This window comes from Panulirus ornatus, chromosome 56 (assembly GCF_036320965.1).
Source record: "Panulirus ornatus isolate Po-2019 chromosome 56, ASM3632096v1, whole genome shotgun sequence".
In the NCBI taxonomy this organism is placed as follows: domain Eukaryota; kingdom Metazoa; phylum Arthropoda; class Malacostraca; order Decapoda; family Palinuridae; genus Panulirus; species Panulirus ornatus.
In genome coordinates, this window is record NC_092279.1 from 1,978,120 (window position 1) to 2,002,751 (window position 24,632).

A 24,632-nucleotide genomic window follows, 5' to 3' on the forward strand; every position below is an offset into this window, starting at 1 on the left:
AGAACAGCGTGACTGGAATAATAAGCGGGGTCGATGAACAATTTTTTACCTAGAATTCACAGGACACGCCTGCCCCACGGGGCTCTCGCTACACATCGCTTATCTAACAAAATGTCTCCAACAATTCTCTTAAACTTGACAATCTTAGACCAGCCCTGATACATTTTGAACAAGACTTTGATATTCATACCATTTCCATCATTTGAATAAGAATGTGATCGAGCGTGAGAGATTTTCTCAAAGACATTTAAGAAGCCCGCTCGTTCCCTGTTTGTCCTGGAAGGGGAAAAACCCTGCAGGCGGGAGTGGCGAGCGCGCTGGGGGGTGATTCAAGACAGATGGCGCCACCGACATGGCCGATCAATTCCCGGTTTTATCAACTCTCCATTAACCCCGTTCAGACCCTCAGCCACATGAACAAATAAAAAACATATATAATGAATATTTAAGTATACTTTTAAGACTTATATAAGAGCAGAGTGGCGTGTCATAAGTGACAGGAGGCCAGCTGTACCTAACCTCACCATGAAGGAGGTGATGGCGACGGGTCGCGGGGTCGATGAGTTCTGCAGTTATTTGGCGCTACGGCCGACCTCCTCCTCCTCCTCTTCCCTTGCCCCCGGGAACCACACCCACCGCCATTACGGCAACCCCCGGACGCACCCTACACCCTGGGGGAGTTCATAGGTTTGAGAAGGAACTAGCCTGGAGGGTGTGCGTTCAAGGAAGAACTTGGGGCCACGCGCGCGCGCGCCCTCCGCGCCCTCTCTCTCTCTCTCTCTCTCTCTCTCTCTCTCTCTCTCTCTCTCTCTCTCTCTCTCTCTCTCTCTCTCTCTCTCTCATTCGCATCAGTGTTCTTGTTTGTATGTTTCTATGCCTGGTTCGCAAATGCACTCCTCCAGCTGACGTCCCAGCCTTAGCTGACGTCCCAGCCTTAGCTGACGTTCCAGCTTTAGCTGACGTCCGTACCCAGCTTCTAGCCCCTCCCCCCCCCAAATAGGGCCCCAGACTAAAGCTAAGTTAAGCGCTGACAGCGCCCCAGCTAAAGAGCACCTGCGGCGCCGCCCCAGCTAGAACGGCACCAGCGCCGCAGCTAAAATTTAGCTCCAGCGGCGCCACCCCCAGCTAGAGCTGCGCCGCAGCTAAACCCACGACTCCGGGCGCCATGTTTACGTAATGTGGGGCTGACACCTACGGAGGGGGTAGCTGACGCTTACCCCTCCCCCCCCCGACACACACACACACACACACACACACATTGTGTGCTGTTAGCTCCCCACACCCCCACACCCCCACATCCCCCCCTCCGTAGTGTGGGGGGGTGCCTCTATCTCCCTGTGCTCCCTCCACACTCCCTCCGCACTCCCTTCCTCCCTCCACCTTTTCCGTAGGGGGTACTGAAAGCTCACCTGTTCCCCTCCCTCCTTCCCTCCCCTTTACACACACACACACACCTTCCCTCCTTCCTCCCTCCCTCCCTCCCTTCCCTCCCTCCCCGGTGGGGACCCCTCCCTCCTAGGGTGATGACGAAGCCACTCCCTTCCCCCCACAGGGTGTTGATGGGGCGTCTCCCCTTCCTTTGCCCCCTCCCCAACCCCCCCCCCGCCCTCCCTATGCAAGAGGAGGGCGCGGTGATGGACCCGCTCCCTCCTTCCCTCCCTCGCTTTCCTAAGCGCCCTCGCCCTCCCTCGCCAAAGGGAGCTGATGGTGAAGGGCGTCACACATATAAGGGTGAGTTGGCTTGGTTAGGGAAGGGGGGTGTGGTCCGTCCGTGAGACGTACATGGTGGTCTGCACGTGAGGTAGGGTCCGTGAGACGTGCATGGTGGTCTGGGTGCGTAAGGGGGTGGGGGTCCGTGAGACGTGCATGGTGGTCTGCACGTGAGGTAGGGTCCGTGAGACGTGCATGGTGGTCTGCACGTGAGGTAGGGTCCGTGAGACGTGCATGGTGGTCTGTGAGACGTGCATGGTGGTCTGCACGTGAGGTAGGGTCCGTGAGACGTGCATGGTGGTCTGCACGTGAGGTAGGGTCCGTGAGACGTGCATGGTGGTCTGCACGTGAGGTAGGGTCCGTGAGACGTGCATGGTGGTCTGCACGTGAGGTAGGGTCCGTGAGACGTGCATGGTGGTCTGCACGTGAGGTAGGGTCCGTGAGACGTGCATGGTGGTCTGCACGTGAGGTAGGGTCCGTGAGACGTGCATGGTGGTCTGTGAGACGTGCATGGTGGTCTGTGAGACGTGCATGGTGGTCTGCACGTGAGGTAGGGTCCGTGAGACGTGCATGGTGGTCTGTGAGACGTGCATGGTGGTCTGCACGTGAGGTAGGGTCCGTGAGACGTGCATGGTGGTCTGCACGTGAGGTAGGGTCCGTGAGACGTGCATGGTGGTCTGCACGTGAGGTAGGGTCCGTGAGACGTGCATGGTGGTCTGTGAGACGTGCATGGTGGTCTGTGAGACGTGCATGGTGGTCTGCACGTGAGGGAGGGTCCGTGAGACGTGCATGGTGGTCTGCACGTGAGGTAGGGTCCGTGAGACGTGCATGGTGGTCTGCACGTGAGGTAGGGTCCGTGAGACGTGCATGGTGGTCTGCACGTGAGGTAGGGTCCGTGAGACGTGCATGGTGGTCTGCACGTGAGGTAGGGTCCGTGAGACGTGCATGGTGGTCTGCACGTGAGGTAGGGTCCGTGAGACGTGCATGGTGGTCTGCACGTGAGGTAGGGTCCGTGAGACGTGCATGGTGGTCTGCACGTGAGGTAGGGTCCGTGAGACGTGCATGGTGGTCTGTGAGACGTGCATGGTGGTCTGCACGTGAGGTAGGGTCCGTGAGACGTGCATGGTGGTCTGTGAGACGTGCATGGTGGTCTGCACGTGAGGTAGGGTCCGTGAGACGTGCATGGTGGTCTGTGAGACGTGCATGGTGGTCTGCACGTGAGGGAGGGTCCGTGAGACGTGCATGGTGGTCTGCACGTGAGGTAGGGTCCGTGAGACGTGCATGGTGGTCTGTGAGACGTGCATGGTGGTCTGCACGTGAGGTAGGGTCCGTGAGACGTGCATGGTGGTCTGCACGTGAGGTAGGGTCCGTGAGACGTGCATGGTGGTCTGCACGTGAGGGAGGGTCCGTGAGACGTGCATGGTGGTCTGTGAGACGTGCATGGTGGTCTGTGAGACGTGCATGGTGGTCTGCACGTGAGGTAGGGTCCGTGAGACGTGCATGGTGGTCTGCACGTGAGGTAGGGTCCGTGAGACGTGCATGGTGGTCTGTGAGACGTGCATGGTGGTCTGTGAGACGTGCATGGTGGTCTGCACGTGAGGTAGGGTCCGTGAGACGTGCATGGTGGTCTGTGAGACGTGCATGGTGGTCTGTGAGACGTGCATGGTGGTCTGTGAGACGTGCATGGTGGTCTGCACGTGAGGTAGGGTCCGTGAGACGTGCATGGTGGTCTGCACGTGAGGTAGGGTCCGTGAGACGTGCATGGTGGTCTGCACGTGAGGTAGGGTCCGTGAGACGTGCATGGTGGTCTGCACGTGAGGTAGGGTCCGTGAGACGTGCATGGTGGTCTGTGAGACGTGCATGGTGGTCTGTGAGACGTGCATGGTGGTCTGCACGTGAGGTAGGGTCCGTGAGACGTGCATGGTGGTCTGTGAGACGTGCATGGTGGTCTGCACGTGAGGTAGGGTCCGTGAGACGTGCATGGTGGTCTGTGAGACGTGCATGGTGGTCTGCACGTGAGGTAGGGTCCGTGAGACGTGCATGGTGGTCTGCACGTGAGGTAGGGTCCGTGAGACGTGCATGGTGGTCTGCACGTGAGGTAGGGGTCCCTGAGACGTGCATGGTGGTCTGCACGTGAGGGAGGGTCCGTGAGACGTGCATGGTGGTCTGTGAGACGTGCATGGTGGTCTGCACGTGAGGTAGGGTCCGTGAGACGTGCATGGTGGTCTGGGACATGAGTGTAGAGGGGAGGCCTGTGTGACCGTGCATGGTGGTTGTCATGAAGTCATGTCCTTTTCCTGAGTCAGGTCAGACATGACCCATTGCCACGTCGTACCTGGTCACTAGGGCTCTTCCCTCGCCTCGTACCTGGTCACTAGGGCTCTTCCCTCCCCTCGTACCTGGTCACTAGGGCTCTTCCCTCACGTACCTGGTCACTAGGGCTCTTCCCTCCCCTCGTACCTGGTCACTAGGGCTCTTCCCTCCCCTCGTACCTGGTCACTAGGGCTCTTCCCACACCTCGTGCCTGGTCACTGGGGCTCTTCCCTCCCCTCGTACCTGGTCACTAGGGCTCTTCCCTCCCCTCGTACCTGGTCACTAGGGCTCTTCCCTCCCCTCGTACCTGGTCACTAGGGCTCTTCCCTCCCCTCGTCCCTGGTCACTAGGGCTCTTCCCTCACCTCGTCCCTGGTCACTAGGGCTCTTCCCTCACCTCGTACCTGGTTACTAGGGCTCTTCCCTTCCCTCGTCCCTGGTCACTAGGGCTCTTCCCTCTCCTCTTACCTGGTCACTAGGGCTCTTCCCTCGTACCTGGTCACTAGGGCTCTTCCCTCACCTCGTCCCTGGTCACTAGGGCTCTTCCCTCACCTCGTACCTGGTTACTAGTACCCTTGTTCCTGAACACAGGTCACTAGTACTACCCATAAAACCTCCTATACCTCAAATCACACATTCCCCTTACCCGTTGTTCTCGACCTACATCAACACGCGACCCTCCCTACATACTAGGTCAAACTGGTACCTTCTCTCACCTGTGTTTGGAGGTCACTAGTCCTCTCCCTTTACCAGTCACCTGGCCCCTGGGGGCTCCCATCTGTGCCACCCCCCCTCGCCAAGGCATCCCACTTTCCCTCCAGCGTAAGGGAGGGCAGGGGCCACCCTACCTCATGAACTCCCTCACTCATGACCTCCACATACACCGAGGTCACTCACTCACCAAGTCTACCTCCGCCCCTCGCGTGACCTGTGGCTGGACGTGGCCTGCTTCCTGGGCGCTGGCAGGAGTCTGGCGAGACACAGGGGTAGGAAGTGGGTGTGTGTGTGTGTGTGTGGTGTATGTGTGTGTGTGTGGTGTATATGTGTGTATGTGTGTGTGTGTGTGTGTGGCTGTGTGTGTGTGTGTGTGTATGTGTGTGTGTGTGTGTGGTGTATGTGTGTGTGTGTGTTGTGTGGCTGTGTGTGTGTGTGTGTGTGTGTGTGTGTGTGTGTGTGTGTGTGTTGTGTGGCTGTGTGTGTGTGTGTGTGTGTGTGTGTGTGTGTGTGTGTGTGTGTGTGTTGTGTGGCTGTGTGTGTGTGTGTGTGTGTGTGTGTGTGTGTGTGTGTGTGTGTGTGTGTGTGTGTGTGTGTGTGTGTGTGTGTGTGTGTGTGTGTGTGTGTGTGTGTGTGTGTGTGTGTGTGTGTGTGTGTGTGTGTGTGTGTTGTGTGGCTGTGTGTGTGTGTGTGTGTGTGTGTGTGTGTGTGTGTGTGTGTGTTACATCTTCCCTACGTTCAAAACCTGCAAATATCGATCAAGATTACGATAGTGCAACACGGAACAGCTGTGAGTGAAAGTTACCGAAAAAAAAAGAAAAAAAATATATATAAATGACAAGAAACTTGACTATCTTGAACGAAACCAACTGAACATCTTGACGAAAGCCACTGGGAATCTGAGCAAGCGATGTATTTCGTACACTTTACACAGATGAAGCAAAAAAAAATTGTTTTTGTTTTTGTTTTTGTTTTTGTTTTTGTCACAAGTAAAGTGTTGCTGGTGACAAGAACAGAGGAAAGTGAGCTAAGTCAATATGGTAGGAGGAGCCTGTGGCGGGGTTCGAACCCTGGTGTTTGGACAACGAGTTTGATATTTCTCTGAATTTTAAGAAAGTACACAGACAAACACAGCCACATGACACACACACACACACACACACACACACACACACACACACACACACAGCCACATGACACACACACACACACACACACACACACACACACACACACACACACACACACACACACACACACACACAGCACATGACACACACACACACACACACACACACACACACACACACACACACACACACACACACACACACACACTCACACACCAGGTACCCGTTCATCAACCATCCACAAGAGGTAGATAAACACCTGGGTTGGGTGTGGGCTATTTTTTCTGTACACATACTGGAAAAGCTGATCACGTTCTTTTCACCACTACCAAGTAATGTGTATTGGTAATGTGGACTGGTAACGTGTACTGGTAATGTGTACTGCTGACGTGTACTGGTAACATGTAATGGTAACATGTAATGTGTAATGGTAACATGTACTGGTGGCGTGTGCTGGTAACATGAAATGGTAATGTGTAATGGTATCATGACTGGTGACGTGTACTGGTAACATGTAGTGGTAACATGTACTGGTAACATGCACTGGTAACGTGCACTGGTAACATGTACTGGTAACGTGTACTGATACCAAGTACTGGTAACGTGCACTGGTAACCTGCACTGGTAACGTGCACTGGTAGCATGTACTGGCAGCATGTACTGGTAACGTGTACTGGTAACGTATACTGGTAACATGTACTGGTAACGTGCACTGGTAACATGCACTGGTAACGTGCACTGGTAACATGTACTGGTAACGTGCACTGGTAACATCTGTATCCTTAGTGCACCAGAAGGCATCCTTCAGGACCTGTCTCTATCCCCTCCTTCTTCTCCTTCTGCAGGAGCGTTCCTCATCCCGTACGCCGTGTGCGCCGTCTTGGGCGGCATGCCCATGTTCTTCCTGGAGGTGGGGATCGGCCAGTTCATGAGCGAGGGCGGTATATCTGTGTGGAAGATGTCCCCTCTCTTCACAGGTCAGTGTCAACACAGAGACAGGAAAATAAACCTAAACACAAACCCATGTAATATGTCAGCCCATCTGTCAAATGTCCTGAAATATGGAATATTCTCTTGTTTTTTTCCCCTCTCTCTCCGTCAGCGTGTGACCCCTTGTTCCTCTCTCTCTCCTACAGGCATAGGCTTCGCCGCTATCGTCGTGTGTAATTGGCTGAACGTCTACTATATCGTCATCATTGCCTGGGCTTTGTACTACTTCATCCTGTCCTTCCAGGCAGAGCTGCCCTGGGCCAGCTGTGAGAACTGGTGAGTACTGGAACCAGTGGACCAAAACCTTTCGTTGGTCGTGACCATCATTTCAGTAACTAATTTATCGTTTAAGCCCCAGGAATGTATCTGATATTTCTTTTTCTTTTTTCTTTTTTTAGATAATTTAGTTCAGCCACGAAGGAAATGATTTGGATAAGAATGTGACAGAGAAATTGATTTGGCTGTGTGCATGTGTCGAGATGGATTACCCAGGAGCGATTTCCAGTCTCCATTTGAACGTTTGATGATAGTCTTCTGTTCGTAATGTGACTTCAAATCTCTGTTCTACAAGGAGGCTGTTCAAGTGGCAGAGTGGCAACAGCTCTTAGTGTGTGTCTGTGTCTGTAAGGTCATGGTGTTCGAATCTCGTTGAAGCTTCGCTGGCAGTCGAAGATTTCACGAAGGATACGTTTAAAGAATTGATTGGCCACAGTGTAAGTTATTAATATGAGTGGGGAGGGTTAGTGGTTCCTCTTGGTGGCTACGAGTGGAAGAAGTGGAGGGATAGTGGTTCCTCTTGTTCCTCTAGATGGTGGCTACAGTCCTTCACTGTCAACAGAACCTGTTTGATAACCATCTTGGAGTCGAGAAGCATCGAAGCTTCAAGGCAGCTAACATGAATCCCTAATGTAGACAGATCATGTCAGGCTGGTGCCGTGTTCGAGAGGACACACGTTTGCACGCAGACGCAAAAGAAAATGGGATCTAATCACTTCAACTCTCTGGCGAAGGAGGAAAAGCTGACCCGTTGAACTCTAAAGACAACCTGGGGCATCATAGTGCCAAGTCCTAGTGGATGCAGTGGCTCTCTCTCCTCCCCTCCACCTGCCCTAGTTCGTGTTTCTATAGAATCTTTTCTATGCGTTCTAACTGGGTCAGACCACAGAGAGCATTTGACGCTACACCCCCAGCACACACTGTGCATCTCCTGTAATGATTATCTGTCATCCTCCTCGTAACTCGAGAGTGCTTTGGAATCCTGAGATTTTTTTTTTTTGCGCCAGACTCGCATGACATTGTGGCTGAGGTAGCCTTGTATTCCGACACACATCCCTGGACCTTGGTGGTGGTGGTGGTAGTGGTCGTGCTCTGGCCGTGGACAATGTGCCGTGTATGTACGGCAGGTTGATGGTCGCTCGACTTTGAATTTGGGTCGTGATGGCTTGGTACTCGCGGTTGCTTAGGCTCCCTGAGCCATGGAGAGGAGCCCTGCTACTGCTAGTCATTTGGCCAAATTCCAAGCTCTTGAGGTTTGATAGATGCCGTTGCTCTATAAGTCTGTGTGTGGGTGTGGATGACCGTAGTGGTCAAACACTGGGAGAAGGTTCTTCCGCCGTGCTGATGTTAGCCACAGCACTGGAGGTCTGACACAGATATATCGTCATACAATGAGTTTGGTATATTGTCATCAGGACACTCTGGTGTGGGATTACGATTCGTATCTTGGGCGGTGTACGTGTCTGTGCAAGAGGCCCTGAATGAAATCAACAGATTGCTTATTGTAGGTCCCGATCATGCGGTATCTGCTCAAATGATCCGACCTCAGATAGGCCAACTGAATGAACGAGTTTCGAGGCTTATAGTCGCAGTAGCTTTTGGTAAAAAGATACTCTTGGAATGTCGAGACGTGTGTGGGTCAGGCTTGGAGTAAGGTGGACAGTAGAGTGCACTGTCATATAACATCTGATGTTCCATGTTTGATTTATTCTTAATTTCCATCTTTATTTACCTCACTGAAATGAAAGTGTAAGTCTCATCACTGTTCCTCTCGTTTCCTTCCTGCAGGTGGAACACTGAGGCCTGTGTGTCCTTCGCTGGAAATACGAACCATCCCATTATTCAAGAGCTGAAGGACAGAAACATTACCCCAAGAGATTCTGTGGTCGAGTTCTGGGAGTAAGTTCTGCCATCCGTTTTGTCCCCTAGTGTGTATGAGGAGAGGAAGGTTGAGTGACAGTGTGTGATGATCAGTGTGTGGCTGAGTCTTACATTGTCAAGTGTGAGAGGAAGTAAAGACTCGTTTTTGAAAGGTGAATGGAACAGCTAAACTGAAGATTAATTGTACGTGTTAACTGTAAGGAAATTACATGTCTTCGACCATACAGACTAATAGTAACACACAGGCTTGTGACGGAGGCGTTACAGGTGGTTGTAGCTTATTTCTATCTACTCCCGATAGACTGACGTGAGGGTTAAAAGGGTAACTGACCATCCCGGGGATAATGACGTGTGCGAGAAATGTTCTAGAAATTGTGGAATGTCTCGATGGACAGGACGCGAAAGTGACGTCTGCATCCTTCAACAGATTATTAACTTCTGCTCTTTCCTATTTTGATATTTCTTTACGTTTCTTTTTATCTTAAATCCTTTGCATACCTTCACCCTCGCCCCTCCACAGGGTCATGATTAGACATTCCACCAACCCTCTGCCTTCTTCTCAGCACATTCACATCCAAGAGTCTCTCCTCTGCACGCCTATCAAGTAATAGTCATTCGCTATCTGCTCAGAGGGCGTTGTTCTGATAAGTCAAGTTGAGATACCCTATAGGACTGGCTGTGTATATATATACAGAGAACTCTATAACTATATTACACCTTGCATCACAGTGCGTGAGTCTGCGCTGCAGTCGGCATGTTACCTGACCTTTGGTTTAAAGTTAATTCACCAAGTGAATCAGAGCGAATTACTCGCAATGGACATAGGGCAACGTGACTCACCATTGACTGACGACGGCACCGTGACTGACCAGTGACTCAGAGCAATGCCACACTCCCGTGGCTCACACGCCAACGAGTCTTCTCCACTGCATGTGCATAAGTCATGATCAAACCATTTACAATACTGGCTCGGCTGATCCAAACGTCTCATACCGACCTTGTCTGTGACATCTTCATTGGCCATAACCTTCCTTAATCAAGTCACGTATGAGTAGAGGCGCCCCAAGTGTTCAACCTCCTGCTATGACATGGGCATTCGCTAGTGAGTACTGGGAAGGCTCTTAGTCTGGAATGATGAACGGGAGTGGAAATGTCAAACGGGACTAAAGCTACCGGCCGAAGTAGATTGGTCAGCCTGTCGAAAATGCACCAGATTCACTTTCCTTCTTTCTCAACGTTAGCTGAGACGATGTCATGGGCAACTGAGTGCCCTAATTAGGGCCATCACACAGTGTTTATCTTCTATAATTGATGTGGTTATTGATGTGTTTTTTTTATATTTATCTTACTGAGGTCATGAGATTTTAGAAGTCCCGTTTTCTTCCTTCGGCCATTGAGTCCAGAACACATAAAGAGTTCCGTTTTCTTCTTTCCAGTCACTGATTCCATGAGTCTTAAACAGTCCCGTTTTCTTCCTTTCAGTCATTGAGTCCATAACACTTAAAAGAGCCCCATTATCTTCCTTCCAGTCACTGATTCCATGAGCCTTAAAGAGCTCCCATTTTCTTCCCTCCAACCACTGATTCCAGGAGACTTACAGAGCCCCGTTTTCTTCTTTCCAGTCACTGATTCCATGAGCCTTAAAGCGCTCCCATTTTCTTCCCTCGAACCACTGATTCCATGAGCCTTAAAGAGCTCCCATTTTCTTCCCTCCAACCACTGCTTCCATGAGCCTTAAAGAGCTCCCATTTTCTTCCCTCCAACCACTGATTCCATGAGCCTTAAAGAGCTCCCATTTTCTTCCCTCCAACCACTGCTTCCATGAGCCTTAAAGAGCTCCCATTTTCTTCCCTCCAACCACACTGATTCCAGGAGACTTACAGAGCTCCCATTTTTCCCTTCCTTCCAGCCACCGAGTGCTCCAGATAACAGACGGCGTTGAGATCTTGGGCGACATGGTCTGGCCACTCTTCGGCACCCTACTCTTCTCGTGGGTCTGCACCTACTTCGCCATCTGGAAAGGCGTGAAGGTCACGGGGAAGATTATGTATTTCACAGGTACGTGTTTGGCCCCGAGGTGCCTCTTTCTCGAGCAGAGCACAGCGATCATCACCGGCCAATCACTTCCTCCCCCATTTTGCTATACTTGGCATAATGTGAAATAGCTGCCTTAATCGCAAACACCGCCCCCGAGACGAGAGTGAACCGGCGCTCTGTATTAACCAGGATTATCTTTCAGAAGTGATTTGATATGATGATGATGCTCTACTAACGAGAGATCCTTACAGCCACTTTCCCGTATGTGATGCTCACGGCTCTGCTGGTTCGTGGCGCGACGCTGCCAGGAGCGTCTGAGGGTATTCGATTCTACCTCGAACCCAAATGGGAGAAAGTCCTCGACTATCAGGTAATAACCAGTGTTTTCAGGACCAAAGCTTCTGGGTCGCGTCTGCGGGCTGTTCCGTCTTGGTTCCACGTCCTTCATGACTAGCAGGTAAACTTCACGTATTATGTTCAGGCATCCACAAGTCTCCTCCCCAACACCTTTTGTCTATCAATTGTTGTGCTGCTCATTTACTTCTTGTTTCAAAGGCAAAAAGAAAAACGAAATATTAAGTAATAAATTCCATTTATTCTATGCCATGTTATGTCTTGTGTACTAGAAGAAAATAAATACTTCTTATGAAACCGTTGTTCATCCGAGCGTGACGTTCTTCGAAGCTTCACGCCCAGTTACGCTCGTAGCCACTTCCTCAAGTGGTGGACGTGTGGCTAGGGATCTTCACCACCCAAAGTTCAATGCCTCTCATTCTGTTCCAAGTTGCTTGTCACTCTTGGTTGCCGGGGGGAGAATGACAGAGACAGTCGTGTGGCATGAACGAACCTGTGTTTGAGGAATGTCAGGTTAGGGGGGAGAAAAAGGGTTGGTTATGCTATAGATACATCTAGATAGATATATATGTATGTATATATTTAGATCTATCTCTACCTATAGTCTCAACTTTTTTGGATTCACCAGTTGCTGGTCGTTAATACAGACCACCAAAAAGGAAAAGACCAGAGTTCACATAGCTATATTTTGTTCTGAGATGCCAACCGAACGCCGCCTGACATTTCCGGACACAGGTGTGGCCAATTTGGGCCCGTTACGCTGGCGATCATCTTTCCCCTGAAAGATAGTCAGTTCCAAAACAACTTGCCCTGGCCCCTGTTTTTGAACCTAGTCCTTATCTGGCAAACACACACTGATTCACGCGTCGGGTGGGTGGTTTAAAAGAACCAAAAAAAAAAAAAAAAAAAAAAGAGAGAAAGAGAGACAGAGAGAGACACAGTCGGTCTGCTGCAACCCTGAACCGCTATCTCGACCCGTTGATCAAGAAGGCTTTGTGGGGGCGTCTGGCGTCTCGACGAACCCCCCCTTAAGCTCTCTTGTCTCTACCAAAGAGAGCGGTTTCCCGGTTGATTGTAGATCAGTGGCTAATAAGAGCTTCAATGCAGAGATAAATTTCATGGGAGATCAAAGATCTTGATGATACTCTTATAAAAAAAGAGAGATAGATAATGATAAATGAGAGATCTGTTTCTCTTGAAGTTTGGCAGACGAGACGTGTCACTCGTAGAAAACGGGCTGTGGGTTGGTTGGGCACCAGTTAAGGACTAGCTGGCACAGAGTACTGAGTGATGATGACTCCGCCATGGCACAGCTGTCATGGCCCCAAAGACCCTGGCAAAGTATAAAGCGTTACTTTGTTTTGTCATCTTGGATTTTGTTTTCGAAAAAAAAACAAAAAAAAAAAACAAACCAAAAACCAAACAAAAACCAAACAAAAAATCCACAAATCTAGGACATTGAAATATGTCATACTGTACTGAAAAAAGTGGGCATATGGCATGTGGATTGTGGTGTCCACAGGTCGCGAAGCCAACAGAGCTGCTATCTTCACGTTGGACCGTCTTGTCCCTACAGGTGTGGAATGACGCAGGGACCCAGGTGTTCTACTCCTACGCCGTCGCCCTTGGTGGGATGATCGCCCTCGGCTCGTACAACAAGTTCAACAACAACTTCATGAAGCAGTGCAGCATTCTCTGTTTGTGTAACTCCTCCACCTCGCTCTTCGCTGGCTTCGGCATCTTCAGCATCCTCGGCTTCATGAGTTACCAGCTCGAGCTCCCGATGGAGAAGGTGGCAGAGCAGGTGGGTGTTCTCTCGCAAGCGCTTAGGTGTCCTCTTCCAAAGGCTTTGTTGGCCTTCACTAGGGTGGACCTGTTGTGGACTGTTGAGGGTGGGGTGGTGGGGCCTTTTCCTCCTCCTCTCTGGCCTCATTTGAGGTCAGGCCACTCTGCCCCGGGCATCTTGGCCCTTCCTACCATCATGCCTCCTCCTCCTCATCTCCCCTCACTCTTAAGTTCGAGGCCTTATCTATCCTGAAGCCTCTACCCTCATCCCCTTCAGGCTGGTCCCCTGAGACCAGCAAGTCTTGTATCAAGTCCTTGGATCCTCCTCGCTTCATCTCGTTTAGCCTGACGTTACCCATTCCCCACACACACACACTCTCTCTAGACCTTTGCACCTTGGTTGGATGGTCCCCCTGTGCCATGACCAACTATACCATGACCATCCTCGCTTAACCATCACTACCTGAACACCTTCAGGAGGACGACCCCCTTCCCCCTGGACCACCTCTAGAACGACCCCTCTCTCCTCCTCTTCCCACTTGCCTGACCAGCTTCAACAACACGACCCCCTCTGGCTAGACCACTTGTAAACACGACCCCCATCCCTCCCGAAACCTGTTCTTCACGACCTCATCTCTCCTGAACCTGTCTATCCCAAGCCCATCTGTGTCAAACCTGTCCAGCTTGACCCCCGTCTGCCGTCCATCCTGACCCCATTTCTGTCCTTACCCACTTTAAGAGACCAGAGGTAGATCAGTGTCCCTCAACACCTATTGAATAGATCTTAAGAGTAATTAATAACGTCTGTAAATCTGTAAATATCGTTTCTGTAAATTGAATTTACAACAGTTCATCTCATTCACAACTACAAGTAAAGTGAGTGGAATTTGATATCATTAAGATACATTATACTAATTTGTTTCTTAATGACTTGTGATTTCTAAATTCGACTTTGTTCACGTTTTTTCTCTTTCTGTCCTTCCAGGTCCAGGCTTGGCGTTCATCGCGTACCCAAAAGCCATGGCGGCTATGCCCCTGGCTCCCCTGTGGTCTGCACTCTTCTTCTGCATGATCCTCATGGTCGGGTTGGACTCTCAGTTTGTTCAGGTCAGCACCTTGCACCACGTTCAGGGTCTCCTCCGGCTGCAGTCGTCTGTGTGTGTGGGGGGGAGCGGGTCTCCTCCGGCTGCAGTCGTCTGTGTGTGTGTGTGTGTGGGGGAGCGGGTCTCCTCCGGCTGCAGTCGTCTGTGTGTGTGTGTGTGGGGGAGCGGGTCTCCTCCGGCTGCAGTCGTCTGTGTGTGTGTGTGTGGGAGCGGGTATTTGATAGTGACGGGTGGTTACTTGGCAGGTCTTTAGGAGCAAGTGGGCTGTTACTTTATGGGTAAATAAGTATCACTTATAAAGTGACTTATAGGGCCAGGTGTGGCTACTTTTTGGTGTTACCAGAGGGTTAACCAGTCTTCAAACCTCAGGTGTAAACACCTATATGGTTACGTCGCTCTTAGTCTTCAGACGGCAGGTGTGAGCACTCGGGTCGTTATTTCTGGCCATCCCACCGAGCAGTTGTGGGGCTTGAGCAAGCCTGGAGGTGGTGGGTGGGTGGCGGTGGCGGCAGAAGACCTGTGACGAGGTGACGTGACCTTCTGCTGGAGTCAGCACAAGGTCTCTGGAGGGCTTCCTTCTGGACTGGATTCTGAGCAGTTATGGGTGATCTCTGACGTCAGCGTGGTGATTCCCCAAGGGCGTTAGGGTGACGTCTGGGTCTCGGGTCCTTAAAGGGTGTGTGTGTGTGTGTGTGTGTGTGAGTGTGTGTGTCTCAGGGTGTGTGTGTCTCTGGGGATTACATTCCTCCACGTGAGTTCTGGGGGATCACTAGTGTTTGCAGTTCTGGAAAAGGAATTAACACTTCGATATGTCTGGAATGACTGAGAGATTTTGGGGCATTGGTCATGGAACCATGGAGGTGGTGTGTAGGTCTGGAACGAGTGGAAGGCAACTGAAAGGGGGTTCTTGAAGTACCACCAGACAGAGATGTCTGGAATGGCTGAGAGATTTTAGGGCATTAGTCCTGGAACCATGGAGGAGGTGTGTGTAGGTCTGGAACGTGTAGGAGATGACTGAAGGGAGTTCCTTCAGGAGGCAGTAGAGCACACAGCTGGGGTGAGGGAGGGGGGTTTCAGACGGTGTTGACATCTTGGCTAGGTAGAGATAAGCCACTCTCGTATCTTTCTTATCTTTAGTCGTAACATCTTACTCGCATGACAGTGAGAGAGGATCAGCACCTGTTCATTTCTCTTTTTTGGCTCCACAGGTGGAGTCTGTGGTGACGGCCATTGTCGACCTCTTCCCAGGCTACCTTCGTGTGGGTCGCCGGCGGGAGATCCTGGTAGGAGCCGTCTGCCTCTTCGACTTCATCATTGGCTGCACAATGGTCACGCAGGTGAGTCTCTCAAAGGGCGCGTGAGGAGGGGATCTCAAAGGGCGCGTGAGGAGGGGATCTCAAAGGGCATGTGAGGAGGGGATCTCAAAGGGCATGTGAGGAGGGGATCTTAAAGGGCGCGTGAGGAGGGGATCTCAAAGGGCGCGTGAGGAGGGGATCTCAAAGGGCATGTGAGGAGGGGATCTCAAAGGGCGCGTGAGGAGGGGATCTCAAAGGGCGCGTGAGGAGGGGATCTCAAAGGGCATGTGAGGAGGGGATCTTAAAGGGCGCGTGAGGAGGGGATCTCAAAGGGCTGGCGTATTTCCTGCTGGGTCATTACCTAACTTTGTGATTCGATGTCACTCATGTTATGTTATGTTATGTGTCTCGCTGATCCCTGGTATAGAATAACTTGACCCCCCCTCCCTAAGCTTAATGTATTCTCTTTGAAGAAATACATCTTTTGAACTGCCCATTTAAAGTATAAACTACAGCTGTAGTCATGTATTAAGGCTTCTGTTATCAAATTGGTCTAAAGTTAGAAGTTTTTAAGTCTTTGAGAGTCACATTCGAATGCACCTTACGTCCATTTTTCACACATGCGCGACATTCTGGTAATGTTAGGCTCCTTTGTTTGTTCCAGGGAGGCATGTATGTGTTCCAGATCTTCGACTCGTACTCAGCTAGCGGGATCATCCTACTGACCATCTGCTTCTTCGAGTGCATGGTCATCGGCTGGGTTTACGGCTCCAAGAGATTCTATGACAACATTGCCATGATGTTGGGTCGTACCATCAACCCTTACCTCCAAATCTGCTGGAGGTTCATCACCCCCTGCCTCACACTGGTCAGTACACACACACACACACACACACACACACACACACACACACACACACACACACACAACCCCTCTAACCCCAGCTTGGTGGGTGGAAGGGCCTCTCCCTCCCTTCCACCTTCTTACCCACCAAAAAGCACCAGTTTCTTATGTCTAGAAGAGGTCTTATGTTTCAAACACGCTGGGAATGGGTTGAAGGACGTGTGTGAGTGGTGGTCGCAGACTATATGTGAACTGGAGAGTTCCCTTTGACTAGAAAGGGAGTAATGACGTTAGATATATGATGAAAGAGAGGCGTCTGTCCCTCACTAACTTCATGAACAGGAAGCAGATGATGACTCTTCTTTCTCCAAGACAAATTTACTTTTAACCCTCCCGTTGCCTCAAAATTGGAGGCTGTGATATCTACACTTGACTGTATTCGTTATGAGTACTGTCTCATAAATGAGCATTCTCAAAGGCTCCTTTCAACACTCCCTTTAACCCCTTCCTCAGAGATCTAATGAACCACCTGACTCAAGATATCTCAGTCAAGCTCCTCTCGTAACCAGAGAGACAGTGTTAGATTCCTCATACACAATTATCTTCAAACGTCTCTGATTGCATATATGGCAAGGATTTGTCTACGTCATTATTCCCAGTATGGGTTAACGTGTGACCGACAAGAAGTGACCATGAGTGAATACACGGCCCTCATGACTGATGTGTGTGGCTTGTGGGACCCGGGTATGCTCGGGTCACGAAAGGTTTGGTCAGTAAGAGAAGTGTGAGATGGGGTGAAGTGTGTGGTGTGCCTGGAATATGGAGAATGGTCTGGATCCAGGCCAGAGAAGGCTACGTGGTGTGAGGAAGCCTTTAGACTAAAAAGGAGACAATGATGTGAAGCCTTTTAAGATAGGGCACTCATGCAGAACCCTCTGGTAGACGATGAGGTGTTCCAGAAAGGATATAGAACACTTGAAGGTAAAGGAGAGGAGGAGTTAGACGAGGGAAGAAATGGATCAATATAATGATGGAAGTACAAGGGAATACTTCGATATGAAACTGTGAACAAGAATAGTCTGAGAATGGATGCAGTGGAAACACCTTTTTTTGTGTGCTTCTGGACTTTGTATTAATCTGAGACTTAATACTTGAGGTTGAGAAAATAGGTTACAAAAAGTACTTCTATACGGGGAGGAAAGTCCATGGCTCACTTCAACACTCGCAGGACACGGGTTGAGGATGTGTGTGTGTGTGTGTGTGTGTGTGTGTGTGTGTGTGTGTGTGTGTGTAGAGTGGTGTCATCAAGGCTGAATGCACCTGATCTATCATCTCATTAAGCTTGGGGGAACTTGTGTAAACACACAGTTGAGGCACAACAAGACCTTCCATTAGGACTTCGATGTTAATGGTCTACTTCTCTCCCACCTTCTCAGGGTATGGTCATCTTTGCCCTAGTGTTCCACACGCCCCTCACCTACAACAAGGTGTACGTCTACCCTCTCTGGGCTCAAGGAATGGGCTGGCTCCTGGTGCTCGGATCCTTGCTGTGGATCCCTTGCTACGCCATCTACAAGATCTTCCAGTACCCTGGTACCTTCAGGGAGGTAAGCTCTTCAAGGGGTGCGTGTTGTTGTTTTACTGAGGTCAGCTGCTAAAGTTATTACTGACGGTATTTGTCGAGTCTGGTAACCAAAGGGTGAGAGAGAGAGAGGGTTCGACTCTCGTAGGTCCCCATCTCTTGTTCTTTCTTCTACTATCGTACAGTTTCTTTAAGCTTTCGTATACCGTCAGCATTCAGAATATTTGACTCATGTGCAATCCCTTCCATGTGTCGTACTTGCACCTCAAAAATAGCTCTTTATATATTACGAAACAAGTTTTTTTCTTGCTTGATCTCTTGTGATGGCATCTGGTTCTCGCCTTTGTACCTTTTCCAAGACCCGTTTACTGTTAATATCATGAGAGTAGATTAAGAAAAAAAAAGAATAAGCCTTTACTCTTCTCTCTTCCATAGTGGACAGATTTATCTATCCCTCCATATCTGTTACATATAGAAATCTTTTCCTTTATAAAATATAAGCTTTCACCTCCTTCCCTTCCCTGTGAGTTTCGACCCGGTGTGATCACAAAGACGATCACATGAACGGGGAAGGGGAGATCCAATACCAACACTTTTTTTTCCTTCACCTTACAGAAATGGATCGCCTCCACACGTCCCATCCTGAAGGCCCATCACCTGCGGCCACAGGACTGGGAGGAGAACCCCGAACTCCCTTACAAGAAGACGATGACCATGGACCCCCTGACGGAGAACGCATAGACGCCCTTCCAGGGGAGCTAGCCAAGAGGAAGCGGGTGAAGGGGATCCGACCCGACTTCTTCAAGGAGACAGTCTCGCGCCAGAGATAGTCCATTCGTCTTGCTGTCGTCTGGACTCTCCTCATATTTACTGATGGACCGTCACTGGTCTTCTGAAATAGAAAAAACAAAAACAAAAAAACCATCGTATGGATGCAAGAAACCCACCCCCTCCTCACCTTGCCATACTCCCATGGTCACATGAGAGGGCGTAAGGAAAGAGAGGGAGAAAGAAAGAGAGAGAAGGCATCACCACCTGCGCGTCGGGTGCGAGACGATGCGCGCGCACCAGGAGCAAACCTTCGGTGAAAGCCATTGATTTTTTTGTCTTATTGTTTTACCCCAGTTCGCTACCGCAGCACTTGTGAAGAGCTTCGTGTAGACGGGAGATTTTTTCGAAGAATCTTTCTCCCAAAAGTTCCTCCCCAATATATCATTTTCTCGTTCATTTTGAGGCTCTTGGTGCATTCGCTTAACCGATACGTGAAACTTGAAATGACTGTGAAGAACACGACGAGATGATTCATAATCATTTTTAAAAAAAAACAAACAAAAAAACTAAAATGGTTTTGTAGCATTTCAGTATTATAATGTTCATGTGCAACTCTTTCTTGATAGCTACAATTAATGGTGGGTCTTTGAAAGGTCTTGTCTCACACACCGAACTGACCAGGATTGCGGTGCGTATCTTCGTCAATAATAATAATACAATTCTCCCTCGTCAATCAACCTTCAAATAATGACAATGAAAGATCCTATTTGACCTGCTTCACTGAGCGACAACAACGTGCCAGAATGTCTTTGTGGCCAAAGCCGAAGATCCTGGTTAGACCTGTGGACAGTCCAACCGAAGAAAACCCTTTACAATTAGTGCGGCATAGCTGAAGAAGAGACAAAGAGAGAGACACAGACATGAGTGATGAAGAGAGGGAAAGGTACCATCCCTGCTCTCACGTACCTCATGAGAAAAATGCCTCCTGGACACCTTACATGTAGCGGAAGGTCGTGGTAACAGAAAGTAGAAAGTTAAAAATGGAACACGCCGTCCACAACATAACAAATGCTCAGTTTGTTGATCGTAATGACTAGAAATACTCCCGTTGTTTGCTAAAAGGTCACTGGCAATATATGTATATACTAGTGACCTCTCGTGGTTTCAATCTAGATTTCTATGTGGACGAAGAAAAATTGAGGCGAGCCTAACCCTACCCAACCCCCTCAAAAGAAAGACTTACATTACAATGATCAACTCCCAAGATTTTTTTTTTTTTTTTAGCTAGGCTGTCTATAGACTTCGACAGTGTTGTGGGAAGAGCCCCCATCTATATTTTTTTTTTTCCTTTTTTTTTTTGTGATGTACAATTTTACTAAGTCCCCCGGACATGAGTGATTTTTGAGTACTATATAGGAAATTCTATGTAGGAATTGTTCAAAGGTTAATGTTAGGAGGTGTCGTACAATGCCATACAGAGCATTCGATCACCAGATGTTATTATAACTTTTAAGTGATCTGTTTTTATCTACTCCCATCACAATCATGGATCATCTGTTTGTGCATATTACCTCCGAGTATCTCTTGTGTCTCACTCCTTAATTTCATGTCTTGTGTGTCACATAATGCCATGTATACATAATTGCATAATGTCATGCATATTCTCATGCATAAGCATGTAAATCATGTCATACATAATGCCAAAGTGCATAATAATAATAATGATTAATGATAATATTGATAATATCAAACATAACTGCATAGTCATACATAGTGCATAATAATCATGCATGCATGTGTATATTCCCATAGTGTCACATACATACATACATACATACATACATAACCTCATTGAACACCATTGCGTTCATTATGTTCAAGTTATTAATTAGACTTTAAGTATTTGTGTGTCAGAGAGAGAGAGAGAGAGAGAGAGAGAGAGAGAGAGAGAGAGAGAGATTGTCATGTGCCATATTCGCCCATATTCATAGAACTCGAAGGGCGAGGTAGTCCTCCTGCAGAACTATAGAAAAAAAGGGGAGAAAAGAGAGACCAAACCTCTATAAGTCTGGTTTTGCCCAGACTATTCCTCCAAGTCTTATGACAAAGTATGAGTTAGTGATAACAAAACAAACACAGACTAGAGCCCATTAATATCAGACACAGAGAGAGAGAGAGAGATGTTGAGAAATGTTGGTGTAAGAGTAACAGTAGGATGAGATGTAGAGAAATGTTGGTGTAAGATAACAATAGGATGAGATGTAGAGAAATGTTGGTGTAAGATAACAATAGGATGAGATGTAGAGAAATGTTGGTGTAAGATAACAATAGGATGAGATGTAGAGAAATGTTGGTGTAAGAGTAACAGTAGGATGAGATGTAGAGAAATGTTGGTGTAAGATAACAATAGGATGAGATGTAGAGAAATGTTGGTGTAAGAGTAACAGTAGGATGAGATGTAGAGAAATGTTGGTGTAAGATAGCAATAGGATAAGAGTCGAACTGTCATAACGGAGGCATAATTAATTTAAAGAAGTAATTAGATTCGTTATCATGCTCTCTGTGCCATTATTGCTCATATCTGGACCAAAGTCACTTATGGATGATGTATAAACCCCCATTTTTTTTTGTTTATATATATATGTGTGTATATATACATATGTATAGGTAAACCGTGTTAGTTATAATACAGTTGATGAATGCGATTCCCCCATGAGGACGAAGCTACATAAGTCTTTCTTCCAGTAAAGTCATTAGCCTCGCAATGATGGTATATATATATATATATATATATATATATATATATATATATATATATATATATATATATATATATATATATATCCTAAGTTACCTAATGATCATCCTTATTTTTCACATCACTTGTCCCCGTTACTATGAGACTTAAAAAGGGACTTGTTAACAAGACATTTTGCCTTGTAGGGTATGGCTTTGGTCGTTGATGGACATAACACAATTATTTTGTTTATATAAGGTTGTCAAAATTGGACATATTGGCCAAAAAAAAAAATTGTTAGGTCGACAAAATTTGGACACATTGGCCAAAAAAAAAAAGAAAAAAAGATGGGACAATTTCGACTCAATATCTGAAAATGGAAGTGATCATAGTAACAGACAGTATTAATAAGATATGTCTTAATTTCAAGGAATTATATATACATTGGCTGATATTAATTGAAGACTATGAATCATTTTTTCTTAAATATTCCGATTCTATGATTGCTTTTTTCAAGTCTTCATATGCATAGATTGCAGCTAAAACCGGTGTTCACCAAAGACTAGTTTGATTAACAGTTCACTTTGAACGTAAAGGGATATAAAAATGTATAAAAAAGAAAATAGAACGTAGTAGCGACATGGAGTTCTAATAAAAGTGCTGGCTAGGTTAGGTCATTATAGTTATTCGCCCACCATCGTCTAAAAAAAAGATGCCTTTGCTTGAATTCATATACTCCTAATTTTCATTCACATTTATTGTTATTCAAACATCATCACTGCAACGTATTAAATGCACAATTCGCCCATCACGAAACCAAAACACACACACACACAAAAAAATATATATATATATAAAAAAAAAAGAGAAAATGCTCGAAATTGTCTTCCATGCTCTTGAAAAGGATAATGGAAAATATATATATATATATTTTATTTTTTTCCTATTTTAGGAAGTCCCGTTCACACAGGCATCATGGGGCTGTGTTTCCTGGGGGCATGAGGAAGATGAGGGCTATCAGCAGGCAGGCACAGTAGATAAACTTTGTCATGTTGGTTTGTAAGGAACATGAAAAAAAAAAAAAAATTATCATCCACTGGGACAAAAGCCCCTTGAGCTTGTTGTATTGGATATTAAGTTCTGTGAACTTGTCTAGTTTTTAAGGCTTTGAGCTGCCAAAACACATAAAGAGAAAGTCATAAAAATCGCTGTTGAAGGAACAAAAAAAGCCGTTGGAATGTATTGCATTAATCTGTGAGGACTGATGGTGTACGGGGAAGTAGCTGATTGCACAGCAGTAGAGGCGGGGAGCAGAAGGGAAGACGCGACTAGGATATTAAACGTTACGAGCTTTTTACATCATGTTTATCCGCCGTCAAAATCACTTAGGCTTTTATGATATCCTTATCTTCGCGGACAAACGAAAATTGAAAGCATTCCACACACACACACACACACACACACACACACATTAACTAACATTAAAGGCAGGAGTAACCATTACTTAGATACTTTATATATATATATCACGCTGTTTCTCGCCTCTTGCCAAAATTGGTCTTTCCATAAGACCTTTCTCCAGATCTTACCTAGCACTTTTGAAGAACTGAATTCACCATCTTTATTATAATTCACCACCTTAATTATAATTCACCATCTTAATTATAATTCACCATCTTAATTATAATTCACCATGTTAATTATAATTCACCATCTTAATTATAATTCACCATCTGTATTATATCTCCACAGGGAACTATCTCACTTTAGCTACGTTCCACACCGCTCTGCTGCGTGCAGTCGCGTACTGCCCCTCCACCTGTTGCAATTAACATTCGCTCCAGTCCCCTAGTATTGTGTCAGGTTAACACACCAGAGATCGCGTTGGTCTGCCGAACGAACTAATATATATATATATATATATATATATATATATATATATATATATATATATATATATATATGTTTAAAGACCTGGAATTTCGCCTGAGCATCGAACCTTATAAATCAGACTATATATATATATATATATATATATATATATATATATATATATATATATATATATATATATATATATATATATATGTAATGAGTGAACTATCGTGAAAATCCTATGTCCTTATCTACTGTAGTCTCACAGCGATAGAGAGCTATCAACTTGGCATTTACTGAGGGGAGGCAAAAAAATTAGATTAGACTTTGTCTGAATCAATAGCTAATCATCAGTTAAAACATCGTATGTATATATTAGGTTTTTTCATTTTTTTTCTTCCAATCCGCCATTACAGCTAAGGTAGGATTCGTAACAGCTCTCGGGTTTTTACAGCAGCAACGTTTGGTTGGTTCCCACAAAAGGGGAAGGTGGCAGTGACAACAAGACTTTGCCTCACCTATGTTAAAAAAAAGGAAAAAGAAATATATCGAGGTGGACAGCCCATTCGACATGTATTGATCTTTGGCTGTGAGTTCAAGAAGATAAAAGAAGTTCGAGGGAATATTAAGTCCCCGCTTATTATGATGTGTTTTTTGGCTTCCTCTTCTCTTTCTCTCATGCACCACCTCCATGTGTCAACCCACTTCAGACGTTGCTGTATGTTGACCGTGACTTAGTGCTTGGTAGTACTTTCCTTGGCTTCTTAAGAATCGTAACAAGTTTTGACAATGGCGCGAGTTAAAAGAAATAAAAGACATATTTTCTTTTTTTTTTTTTTTGGTAAAAAACCCCCTTTTTGCAGCGACATAGTAGAACCAGGCTGGTTGTTTTTTTTTCTTCTTTTTTTTTTCAGAGCAGCCATTGCGTCTGCGTTAGCGGCTTTGGTCCAAAAAGGTAAAGCCAGACTAAGTTTTGGGCCATAGTGCATGTCCGACCTGCTCACTGGTAGGGGAAAAAACCTCCTCCCAATCCCAAGCGTAGGTGACCCCGCTTGGCTAGGCTAGGCCACTTCGTCTCCAAACATACTTTTCATTTCTGACTATACTAATGGAGGAACCTTAAACCCGTCTGGTCTGTAAGAACACCATTACTGGCTATTTTCTTCTCTTTATTTTTGTTTAATTTATATATATTTTTTAACAGTAATTTCATATAAAAACCTCCAAGAAAAGAAG

General features: G+C 47.2%; 1 protein-coding gene across 1 annotated transcript in view; it reads left to right on the plus strand.

Moving 5' to 3' along the window:
• The window catches only part of LOC139765815 (sodium- and chloride-dependent GABA transporter 2-like), a 39,374-nt gene extending 16,382 nt beyond the window's left edge, over nt 1–22,992 (plus strand). Inside the window, exons 2-12 of the mRNA XM_071693609.1 lie at nt 6,712–6,843; nt 7,003–7,132; nt 8,921–9,031; nt 10,923–11,071; nt 11,302–11,420; nt 12,981–13,212; nt 14,175–14,296; nt 15,501–15,629; nt 16,252–16,455; nt 17,868–18,038; nt 18,629–22,992. Of these exons, the coding sequence (XP_071549710.1) occupies nt 6,712–6,843; nt 7,003–7,132; nt 8,921–9,031; nt 10,923–11,071; nt 11,302–11,420; nt 12,981–13,212; nt 14,175–14,296; nt 15,501–15,629; nt 16,252–16,455; nt 17,868–18,038; nt 18,629–18,754 (1,625 nt within the window). The 3' untranslated portion in view covers nt 18,755–22,992. The remainder of the gene's footprint in view (nt 1–6,711; nt 6,844–7,002; nt 7,133–8,920; nt 9,032–10,922; nt 11,072–11,301; nt 11,421–12,980; nt 13,213–14,174; nt 14,297–15,500; nt 15,630–16,251; nt 16,456–17,867; nt 18,039–18,628) is intronic.
• The last annotated feature ends 1,640 nt before the right edge of the window (nt 22,993–24,632 follow it).